Genomic DNA, 13045 nt, shown 5'->3' on the forward strand with positions numbered 1-13045 from the left:
TACACTGGTTCTACTATGATCGAGCCCAACTGCATAGGTTTGGGAGAAAGGACTTCCCCAAATGCCTGAGATGTGGGGAAGAAAGGGGGTCCTTGCTACACACACTCTGGGATTGCCATCACGTACAATAATACTGGCATGTAATACTGACAGAACTAGATAAGATACTGGGAGAAGCCTTTTCATTTGAACTGAAATATGTTATCCTGGGCAGACCCACAGATGTGGATGTACTGTGTACCAAGCTCTTTTTTTATAACTTGGGCCTTGTGGTAGCGAAGAGAGATATAGCCAAATACTGGGGAGCCACCACAGTTCCATCCCTCAGAGATCGAAAGGTTGGAATAAACAGAATGAGCAGCCGAGAAGGTAACATGCAAAACTAGAGGCTGTCCGAGGAAATTTGGCAAGATTTGGGGTCCCTGGATAAACTTTTATGATCTAGAATTGACAATAGATAGGGGGAGAAGTCCCACCTGCCCAGGCTCCCCTCCATGATTCGCAATTGCCTATCCCTTTGTGACTGGGGCTATCTAACTAGATATCTCATAGTGCCCTTCTCTGTAATCTGTGATTGTCTCAATAATGCTGCTGCTTCACTGCTCAAATGTTTGTAGTGTTGTGGGTGCGCATTCGCACCATTTTGTTGCTTGTCAATAAAACAAAATAAAAATATATCTTTTTAAAGATTGCTCTAAAATACAACACTATGGAGAGGAACAAGGCCAAAGAGGAACACCTGAATTGATTAGAAATACTAAACCCTCCATTCAAAATCAAGAGGAAACTAAAGAAAGCCATTTTACCGGTCAACTTGGAAGTGAAACAATTTAATCACAAGTAACTTTCGATTAACACAGTTGAACATTTTTTGAAACAGTTGCTTCTTAGCCACAGAGACAAGGGATTAGTCATTCAGTTTATGCTCATCAAGCATGAGCTCAATATAAATTGCCTTCGACCACCAAATATCTTAACACACAAGGTCTGATTAACACCTCCTCACCTGACCTCAGCAGACGGTATTATGGACACAGTGCACTGTGCTCTGGGCAAAAAGTAGGAGAGTGCACCAAATCAAAACAAATGCACTGTTCCCAGTGCAAGCATGCACCTGTACTGGGAACAGCACTTTAGTGAAAGACAGACCAACTGTCTGAAGGCAACGTCCATCTTTTACCATGCAGATGGCAATGCAGCCTTTATTTAAAAAAAAGTCACCCAGGGGAGAAGAAGTATTGTACACACACCTATCGCACCTCCAGGACTCTATGTGTAATGTAGCCAGTTAATAGATATGTCTGCAGATACAAGAATAGGCATATAGGTATGCCGACAAATGTTACTATTCACTAAGAACATTTTGATTGTTATTCGGAGACCACATTTCTATAAGCAATCTCTCAAGTAAAATCTGCCTTCAAATATTTCAAAGTACACAAACCTTCAATAGAGTTGAAAAAAGTCACAACATTTGGATGCTTCATCTTAGATAGGAGAATAACTTCTTTATGTGAAGCCTCCTTTTCTTTTAGTGGCATCTACAAACAAAAGTAACATGGATAGAGAAAAACTTGAGTAGATTATTATTTTTTTCAATGATCCTACAAAAGACTGAATTTTAATCGTACAACAAAAGCTATTTAATTATTTTTTTGTTTGTTTATATTACTTCAATTACATTTTTACAAACATATAAAGAAAGGGCAAGTAAAGTGGACAGTCACGAAAAGAAATCAACCACAGAGTAGCAGGAAGTTTACATTTAAAAGGCTTCAATCTTAATGTTATTTTAAAAGTCTTACTTGTTGAGCTCTGTCTAGGTAAGCAATGAACTAGTTAACATTGTAGGATACGAGTATTGTAATCCCAATTCTTAAAATCAATTTGAAAATATAACTTTAAAAGGGAAAAAGAGGGCTGATGTTTAAACTGTACATGTATAAAACCTTTGAAAACTAATTACAGCTTGTATAACACTCTTATGAATGGTTTACAACGAAAACTGTACAGTTGTTACCCTACATGCTTAAATTGCTGTACAGTTGTGGAAATGACATGCATGAAGAATTTTAATTATCCATACATGGAGACTTTTTCTGCAACAAATGTTCTGGCACTTATATGCTGACTAAGACCAGGTAACAAATTTATATGAAAATTGCTTTGACCTAAACAATAAAACACAATAAACAATATAGTCAAATCCAATAAAATATAGCAGTGGCTTCCTAGCTATTAAGCTATCAACTGTTTTTAGGAAGCAAAAACCAGTAAGGAAAGACCTATAGATTACAAAAAGGTTGTTTAGAATTTCATATAGGGTTCATTTTATCAAGATAGTACTTCTTAGCACTTGAGGTATGGAAATGCATGCTGCAAGGTTGGTTTGGGAAAGAAAACATGTAGCAAAGTTGTTTGATTAATGTAAAAGTCAAATATTACCTTGAGAAGAAAGCAGTATAAAGGCCTATTGAGTCCTTAAGGGCAATTTATTTTGAAGAAGAATTGGGTATGCCTCATAGGCACATAAAACTTGAATCTTACTCAACCTCCTGACTGATGTAATGGTCACCAGAATTGCACGCTTCCATGCCAAATGTTGTAGGTCTGACATATGTATGGGTTAAAAAGGGTGCATTAACCTGGATAGTACATTTGGTGAACAAGGAGGTGACGATTACTTGAGATGAATGAAGGTTCACTAAAAGCCCTCTAGGAATCTTAAATAACAGCTGCATGGTTGAAAGTCCATGGCACATTAACAAGGTGCTATTCTGTCTCATTGTAACAACTCTTTGTGTTTTCTTGTGCAAGAGATCATGTCACAGCTTCCCTAAAAGGTGGTCTACATGCTTTGGATGCTGCTCATAAATATAGTGTTCTTCTGGGGATAGGTCTACACCTAAAGTGGTACACCTTTTAGCTGATTTATGGTACTTGGAAGGTTACAGACCTTTTTTTTTACCTGCACCCCATGTCAGAACACGGTCTACTGGTTCTATGTTTCTGTCTTGACTGGGCCCCTCATGCTCCCACAAGTGTTTAAGGGGTCATGTGTGTGTGCATGTACAAATAGGGGTGGGGTACCCCAGCAGGTATATAGCCCTTAATACTGTTAAATGCTGCATAGGATTAAGTGGTAGGCAAATATACTGTCTCTTCCTTTCCTGCTTGTCTCATGCACTGCTCTTCTCTTTCGGCCTGGGCATTTAAGGCAAGAGCTATTATAAGCTTAAATGGAGTAGAAATTAACCTTTGAGTTCAACCTCTCTGGACCAAGCAAGTACCAGCAGGTGAGCCTGTAGAGCAGGTGCTGCAACACCTGAAAAATGAACAGTGTACAAGAGCATGGGCAGAGCAGCACACCTACACAAAGAGATGGGCTGCATGCCTGTCCCCTACATTCTGTGTCCTGCTCTGTCAGAGAAGGCAAGACCCCTACAACTGCCCCTGACTGTATCGAGGGTCTCAGGTCCCAGTTTACAAAACCAGAGTGATAGAGAGAATGAGGAGAAACCGGCAACCTCCAGAGCATGGAGACAGAGGCCGAATTTAGAACTTGGCGGTAATGGTCCCGCTGTCACTTCTTCGATGGTTTCCCCGCTCACATAATTGGCGGCCCGCCTGCTCTATTTAGATGTTGGGGGTCTATTGACGAAAGACCATCAGGGTGCTGCTGACTTTGCCAGGAATCATCACCTGCGTTGACAGCGTCAGAGGCACAACCGTCTGTCGGCGGGAATTCAGCCAAAATTACAGCCGGGCAAATTACTATGTGCCTTTCTGCCAAGGAAACTGTAGCATGAACACCTCCTACCTCGAGTTGGCAACATTGAAAAAACTGTGGTAAAAACTTACTTTTTTAGGATCAAATCGATTTTATTGAGTTTTTATCATAAAAGAAGATAATACGCTCGCCTACAACCAATGGCCGGTGAGGGGCAACAAGTGTGAAAGGACAGAGAGAGATTGTGGAAGGAATAAGAGAAGAAGGAGATAATGGGAAGAAGAGAGACTAAGAGGGATAGAACCAAAAGGCTGCTCGAGTGTAAGTCCTTATGTAGCCATGTTCAGACTCCATCGTGGCCCATTAAAGGATCAAGGCAGTCCAGGGCTATCCACCATAAACGAAGTGTTCAGAGGTGCACCGGGCAAGAGAGCTCTTGAAAGGTAGGAGATAGAAAATTCAGGCCCGGCCCCCAAGTTTTTTCAAAGGTAGGGATTTTATGTTCCAGAATTTAGGTCAACTTCTCCATACTAAGTAGATCCCATAGCTTATGCAGCCAGTCTGCATGAGTGCTTATGGTATCGGTGCCCCATTTGGACAGTAAGACTGTTTGGCGGTGCATAGTGCCAGGATAATAGCCCTTCCCCTCCTCGACTTCAATGGGTACGCCAGTGGGTTGGGGAGGCCTAACAGGATGTAACTCGGGAATAGGGGCAGGTCGGTGGCTAATATCTGATCAATTTCCGCAAGCACTTCTGTCCATTAGAGGTGTAATTTAGGGCAGTGCCATAGCAAGTGTGTGAGAGTGCCTGATACACCACAGTGGCACCAGCATCGATCGTCATACCCCCTCCTCCACTGAGCTACACGCGCCGGCGTGAAGTACCAAGAGTGAGTAAGCTTGAGAAGAGTTTCCCTGCCAGATGCGTTGCAGGCGATGTTCAGGTTCGCAGCAGAACATTCATTCTTTGTCTGAAATTTTCATTCACACTCCATCGCCCGCCGAGTTTGTGCGGGGGAGGTCACGGCATCCGAGGCACCGTGCAAAAATGCAAAGATATCAGAGAGGAGGCGCTTATCGTCCCACCGAGACAGGAGCTTCACTCTAAGAGAGTAAGTTTTCTGCTCACATGAGGACGCACATGCGGGAGCGCCATCCAGTGGCGAATCGCAATATAGTGTCAGTACTCTGTATCAGGCAAGCCACTCATTGCAGCTGTGAGCAATGTAAGATGCCCAGAACGTCGAAGAGGTCTCCGATCCTCTTACAGTTGGCCTCCTGCCAATGAAGGAAGGACGTGCTATTCAACGCCGAGAGGGAAGTCCACATTCCCTAAAATGGGTGAGAGAGAAGAGGAAAGCCGGGCTGGCACACTCAATTTATCCCACACTCCAATTGTCGCTTGAGTCACAGGGGAGACATATACCCCCGGTGGCCTATGCTTGCGCGGGACCCACAGAATTTTCCAAATGTGGATGCCTGCCACTGCTTGGTCCAACAGACACCAATGTTTCTTAGTGGTTGGGTGCTGACATTTCACTAGAAAGCATAGTTTCATCGCCTGATAGTATTGTAGCAAACATGGGATGGCCAGCCCCCTTTCCTTTTTGCTACAGAAAAATACGAGTGAGCCCTGTTCATGTGTGCACGCTTGCCAGTCCAAACAAAGGTCTCTAAGATCCGTAACAGTTTTTGCAGACTGTGTGGCGGGTGTAGTAGTGGTCACATCTGCATAAGATATAGGATCTTTATTATTAGGTCGAGCTCGACCTGCATTCAATGCGAAGCATTGATTGCTGTCTGCTCGACAACTATTGTCAGCCGTTTTTGGGAATGAAGACATGAGAGTGGCACGAGCGCAGATTAGCGCAGATTTGACCTCGTGGGCGCGCACGGCGCCGTGCCCATCTCCTGCCTCGGAAGCTCCAACACCACACACGTATGCGCATACACAGAAACACACACACACAAGCACCCATGCACGCACGCACCCATACATACAGAGAACCTATCCCCACCGTTGCATACACACACACACAGCACACACACAAGCGCACCAAGACCTCCCGCCGCCCCTCCTACAACTAAGGATTGATAACGTTGGGCGCGTGCGCACCCATCCCCCTCACACCCCACTCACCAGGTTCTTTGTTCGTGTCCCTCGGCAGCCATCCGGTCATTCTGGGCAACAGGCGGGTGCTGCGCTGAGACGCAAATCTTCCGGCGGGCACAGGAGCGCGGGGTAGACTCCCGTCTGCTTCCTGTATTTGTCTGGCCCCGCCCCAACAAAGGTTGCCTGGCTTCCTGTTGAAGCCGGGCTGCGGCGTTTCACCCTTTTTATTACCCCTTTCCTTTCCGTCCTGCTCCCTCTCACGAACGGCAATCCACTAAGATGCCTGCCGTGCGAACCGGTTTTGACTAGACCAAGACAGTACTTAAGTGTACCTCGAAGCTTCCCGCGCTGTTATCACATCCAGACAGAGGCTTCAGAGGTGACGCGTAGCAGCTCCAGGCGTTTTTTTGCCGAATAATTCGGAAGGTAAGCCTCACGCACAATCAACTTTCTTTAACGGCTGGCCCACAGTTCGGTATTCTGCACACCACCCGTACACTAACTTAATCTGTTTCCCAAACTCTGGTACCACTGAGGCACTATCAGACAATAAGAGGGTGGTGCAGGTATAGTCTACACGACTATTAAGCAATTTATGGGGATGTTGTCGTGCGCATAAATATTTTGCGCAAATTACTTTCATAGTTTGAATGAAATGCCACACACTGGAGCACTGAATGCTTAGCAAAGTGACTAAATGCGCTATTAAGGTGCGGCACACCATCCTGCGAACATAACCCGGTCATTTAACACGGAGCATCTACACATCACAGTAACTCAGCAATGTGAAGCAAATTAATGCGCGATAACCGCGCGCCCGATTTAATCTCACATAACTTCCTGAACTCTGTAACTGATGGACAAGTGCATCCTTTCAGATATCCCAGGACGGAACATATCCAGTTACCGCGCCCATTTCATTGCTACCTGTGACTTGGCCTACCTTAATGGAGGCCTACACGGGTAAGAATTTTTCAAGTTTCTACTTGTCGTTTTATACATTTTTAATACATGATGCACTTATTCCCTTCATGTAACACGCCTCCTTTGGAGGTAATAGCTCTCAGGCTATGATCCATAGACAGCCGCATCTGCCCTGTCTCATCGTCCACCGCCAGCCTTCCTTCTGCTCCTTCCTTTCCACCCCACCCTCACACAGAAGAAAGCATCCTCACCTACAGTTGTTCATTAATTTCCACGATTTCCAGTACCCCCTTTACCAACATTTTCCCCCTTTTTTCTAACACATACAGTAGCCGGCTGGGTCCAGTGTGATTATATCTCCATTTCCTTTTCACTTGTTCCAAATGAGAGGACTCGGATAAGAATGTTTTCTTTTGCTGCAGGCCTGCTCAGACTGGCGTTGTGTCTGATTACTCCTGAGGCCGGGTTACGCACGTGTTCACATGCAAAATAAGCCGCTCAGGTAATCTGGTCGCCTCATCTCGACTGACGGAGTCCACAACAACTTTAAAGGCCAACTATCTTACAGCTCTGCGGTCAAACAACTTGGCCCATTTTATTTATCAAAGTCATTTAATCCTTTTTTATTTAAATGCAGGCGAGTACCCCCTTCTTAGAACTGCAAAAGGAAATTTACAACTGTGTAATATTAGGTGAAACAGCATTGCTGCTGAATAAGTTTGTTCTGCTTTAACGAAAACACAATTTAATTACTTTATTTATGTTATGCTCAACCAGATACTCAAAAGTTAAAATGTGAGGTCGCTACCTTATCTAAATGGTTACGGTCTGGTTCTGTCAAATTAATTTACTTTGTATTCAACCAAAATGGTCCCTATGTATTTTCTCTGTTACATTTGAAATAGTTCCATTGAAAAAGTGGATTTTGTATTACTATTGCCCCCACTCTATCTATCTATCGCCCTCACTCTATCTATCTATCTATCTATCTATCTATCTATCTATCTATCTATCTATCACCCTCACTCCATCTATCTATCTATCTATCACCCTCACTCCATCTATCTATCTATCGCCCTCTATCTATCTATCTCACTCTCTATCGCCATCACTCTCTATCGCCATCACTCTCTATCGCCATCACTCTCTATCGCCATCACTCTCTATCGCCATCACTCTCTATCGCCATCACTCTCTATCTATATCACTCTCTATCTATATCACTCTCTATCTATATCACTCTCTATCGCCCTCACTCTCTATCGCCCTCACTCTCTCTCTATCGCCCTCACTCTCTATCTATCGCATCACCACAGCATCACTCAGCAGCACCACAGCATCACTCAGGGGCACCACAGCATCCCTCAGGGGCACCACAGCATCCCTCAGGGGCACCACAGCATCCCTCAGGGGCACAACAGCATCCCTCAGGGGCACCACAACATCAATATGTGCTACCACAGCATCACTCAACGCCACAGCATCACTCGTCAACAACACAACATCTCTCAACGCCACCACAGCATCAATCTGTGCAACGATTCAACAACAACTGTTTCAAATATGTTCTCTCAATGTTTCAAGCTTTATTAAAAATGTCACAAAAAGATGTTAATATTTCACTTCTGTTCTTGGATTTTCCTCACAATAAAATACACTGAACATAATCTTCACAAAAGTTATTTACAAAAGTTTAAGCTATTGCCATTATAAATTACATTAACTTTTATTTAAGTATTAATTATTCAAAAAAATTAAAAGCCATTGTTATTTGTAATATCAATACATCTAAGTCACGTAAATACAACACATATTGCATTACAAATGCTATAGGTGTCACATTTGCGAAAGTTAAAAGTATTGGCATTGTAAATGACAAAGCTATTAATTTCGCTATTTTCAAAACCAACACATAAATAAAAAATGTGTCATTTACAATGCCAAAAGCTCAAACTTTCCTAATGCGAGACCTATTGCATTGCAAATGCTTGTTATTATTATTACCATTTGTAGAGCGCACGGCTACTTCCGACTGGGGTGTCCCTTAGAGAGCAGGTACATGAAATAGGGTCCCCCTGCCAAGATTGAATCTTGGAGCGGGCCTCCGCCAGCACAGCCTCATAGTTGTATGTCACAATTTTGGCCAGCGTGGAAAAAAAAGTAGGATCCCCAAATACGGGATGCCCCGTGTAGTAGCCCAAGTGAAGGGAAACACTGCCGCCAGGGAGGGCCGCTCTGCCCTTGGAATGTTGAGGGTGAGGGCTAGTGACTTGCAGGGGTTTACCTTAAATCCTGAGACTCCCCCAAACCATCCAAGTTCTTCCAGGAGCGGAGGAAGCAATTGGCGATGGCTGATGACCGCCAAAGCTCATCATCAGCATAGAGTGCTACTTTGTGGGTTTGCACCCATGTGGATTCCTGCAATATCCGTGCGTCTACATAGGCATTCCGCGAGAGGCTCCATGTAAAGAGCAAAGAGGAGCGGGGTACAGGGGGCAACCCTGACATGTTCCTCTTGAAATAGGAAATGAGCGTGACAACACTCCATTGACTCTGACAGACGCAACGGGTTCTGAGTAGCTGGACCAACCCCAGTTACGGAATATGGGACCCAAGCCCACCTCCACCGACAGCAGAAAGGGCCAATGTACTCCGTTGAATGCTTTTTCAGCATTGATCGAGATATGTAGAGGAGGGGTCCCGGAATGTGCAGTCTTTTCAATAAGATGGAGTAGTCGCTTTGTATTATCGCCACACACACACGCCCCAGTATGAAGCCCGACTATGAAGATCTTCACGTCCACATTTAACAACAAAAGGGGTTTATATGAGGCACGGAGGGTGGGGTCCTTATGTGATGTGAGCCTGTGAACCTGTCATGAATATGTAGCCAGAAGAGAGGCTGCCACACCATCATGCAATTTGAAAATAACCATGGGGGTAGTTCTAGACAAAGGGACAGGACTTTGTACTGGTAATGCAGGATGTTGATTTAGAAGCAACCAGAATGCTCTGTGTGTTGGTATGTGAAAAGACAAGTCCTGTAACTCTATTGCACACATGAGAGTCCCCATAATATTATTAAAGGGAGAACCAGGACGCAGAACTTTTTTACTTCATCAATTTATTTGCAGGTATCAAATATTGTACAGAGGTTGTCTGACCAAAACTAATGAGAGCAAATCTAATGAGAGCAAATCCCACTGCTCCTCTTATGTTCTTTTTTCTAGAAAAGTAGTTTTTAGAGAGTTGGCATTTCTTTTTATTTTCTGGGTCACCTCGTATGCATGGCATCTAAAGAGCACAGAAGGAATAAATATTAGGTCCTGCTTTTTCTACGGGACATTTGTATGAAAAGCACACGTTTTAGTTAGGATGAACACCTGAGGACTTCTCTGTGGCATAAACGTTACATGGAAAGCTTCTTTGAAGATTTGAATGAGCCGATAACCTGATAAGACATAATCATACCGATATGAGGATTTCACTGTAGTCTTCCCTTCGATCATCTAGTAAAACATCTTTAATCAAGTGGTATCTATTCTGTGAACTCATTAAGAGACTTCCCTAGAGTGTGTCTTTATATAGTAGCCAAGAAGGCTGTTGAAGTTGCAGCACACAGAGATGTTGCAAATACACCCAACACTTTATTGCCTAAACGTCCAGGCATCTATTCTTCCACTAATGAGGCAATAATGATGCAGAAAAGATGGTTAAACCATTTCAAGAGACAGAATATTATTTAGGTGTTAGATAGAGGTCTCGACTTTAAGAGTAAAGGGACTTCATCTGGGGATTTGAACGTCTTGTAATATTTTTGTTTAGAAGCCTGTATGGAGAACGAGGTTATGCAAGCCTTGGTTGTGGTTCCTTTAGACCAGGAGTAAGAACAGGGGTAAGACATTTTGTGTCCAAGGGCTCAAGCCTTAGTATTCCCCTTGATCTGCTGCAATGTTTGTCCTGTAAAATTGCCCTTTGAGCAATAACTAACCCTTTGTACCATATCCTCTTAAACCCATTTTGCTATTGGGCACTCCTGATTAGAAGGCAAAGTAGGCCGTGTAAATGACTGTGTCATGATCACCGTGTTTTTCAATGTAGAAACCCTTTTTAGTTTGATGTGAAATTGTGTGTTATTGAAAATGCAACAAGTCAATGACTGTAATTCAAATGACTGCAGATTTCTAGCATATTCCTTTGTTCTGAAAATGTGTTATTTAGTGGTGACAATTAAGCTTCTCTAAAACACATTCATAATAGTTAAATATCTAAGCAATTGTTTCGTTTAGAAATGCTAAAAAAAAATGCATTAAGAATACTTGAATGCTGTATGAGTTATTTCAAGGGTGTTATAAACACTATGACCACTTACTTCCCAATTCTATTATTTCCTTCCTTTGTCTCTCCCGACTCTTCTATATTCAACACTTGTCTTTTCAGACTTTTCTATTTCTTTCATAGAAAGTGTGGCATGCTCCGTAATGCCTTTTCAGATACTTCTATTTCCTTTATGCTATGGGTTTAGACTTTTCTATTTTTATTTCAGATTCTACGATTGCTTTTCATAGAAAGTGTTATTTTTTGTCACACACGCCTAGAAATGTTGGCATCATGTCTGCTAACTGAGTAAGTTGACATGTTAGAGTCATGGAATCAAGTTGCCGCATTTGCTGCCATTATTTTTTATCTTGTTGCTGCTTCGGTGCCTCCTAGTACCATCATTGTTTTCAAAATATAAGAAAATCGACGATCAGATACTATAACAAGCATTTACAATGCAATGGGTCTTTGTTAAAGTTAGAGCTATTGGCATTGCAAATGGCATTTTTTTCATTTTTTTTTTTAAACATAAATGAATGGTATTGTCATTTACAATGGCAATAGGTGAGCATTAGAGAGTAGTAGAGAGTATTAGCAGATACAGAGCCCCACACACAGAGAGCCCAACACACACACACAGAGCCCCACACACACAGAGCCCGACACACACACACAGAGCCTCACACACAGAGCCCCCCCCCCACACACACACACAGAGCTACACAGAGCCACACACACACACAGAGCCACACACACACACAGAGCCCCACACACACACATAGAGCCCCCCACACACACAGAGCCCCCCACACACACAGTGCCCCACACACACACAGAGCCCCGCACACACACACAGAGCCCCACACAAACACAGAGCCCCACACACATACACAGAGCCCCACACACAAACAGAGAGGCCCACACACACACACACAGAGCCCCACACACGCACAGAGAGCCCCACACACGCACAGAGAGCCCCTCAAACACACACACACACACACACAGAGCCCCACACAAACACAGAGAGCCACACACAGGGAACAGAGGCCAGAAAAAACGACCACAACGAGGGAACAGAGGCCAGAAAAAACGACCACAACGAGGTAACAGAGGCCAGAAAAAACGACCACAACTAGGGAACAGAGGGCAGAAAAAACGACCACAACGAGCGAACAGAGGGCAGAAAAACAAATCACAATGAGGGAACAGAGGGCAGAAAAACAATCACAACGAGGGAACAGAGGGCAGAAAAACAATCACAACGAGGGAACAGAGGCAAGAAGAGGCCAGAAAAAACGATCACAACGAGGGAACAGAGGGCAGAAAAACAATGAAAACGAGGGAACAGAGGGCAGAAAAACAATGACAACGAGGGAACAGAGGGCAGAAAAACAATCACAACGATTCTTAGCTTTGATAAGGCTTAATATCTTGTCCATTTCTAGCATCCTCTGGTTCCCGGATGCCAGGGCGTCGTCATTGCCTGACACGGTTTCCTCCAATGGCGTGATTTTTACTTTGTGGGTATCGACTCTGGCCTTCACTTGGTCAAGCCTTTTTGTCAGCTGATTGAACTTGGAGTCGATTGTGCATAAACTGGCTTTTACATGCAGGAGGAGTGTCCAGAGGTCATCTTTGCGGGATGCTCCGCCGTCCTTTTGCATAGCCTGCTCATCCGCCTCTGACGCAGTCCCTCCCTGCCTAGTGTGTCGCTTACTTTCAAACGTTAATTTGGGCTGCTTGCCATCCGTCTTGCCCATATTGATGCAGGATGGGGGGGGGGGCTCAGCCAGGATACTCCAGGGACTAGTCCAGTGCTCCTAGCGTCAGGGCAGGCAATAGGTCAAGGTCCTCCCCCACACACAGTAGGCCACCCCCCCATGGGCAGCGCTGTGCAACCCAGGCCCAGTCCACCTGGGCGAAATCAACGGGAGGAGAGAGGAGGAGAGGGAGC

General features: G+C 44.0%; 1 protein-coding gene across 1 annotated transcript in view; it reads right to left on the reverse strand.

The window, feature by feature from the left end:
• Positions 1 to 13045, reverse strand: part of NEK5 (NIMA related kinase 5) — a 372187-nt gene that overhangs the window by 335213 nt on the left and 23929 nt on the right. Inside the window, exon 3 of the mRNA XM_078657268.1 lies at positions 1445 to 1541. Within this exon, the coding sequence (XP_078513394.1) occupies positions 1445 to 1541 (97 nt within the window). The remainder of the gene's footprint in view (positions 1 to 1444; positions 1542 to 13045) is intronic.

This window comes from Lissotriton helveticus, chromosome 8, assembly GCF_964261635.1.
Source record: "Lissotriton helveticus chromosome 8, aLisHel1.1, whole genome shotgun sequence".
Lineage (NCBI taxonomy): Eukaryota > Metazoa > Chordata > Amphibia > Caudata > Salamandridae > Lissotriton > Lissotriton helveticus.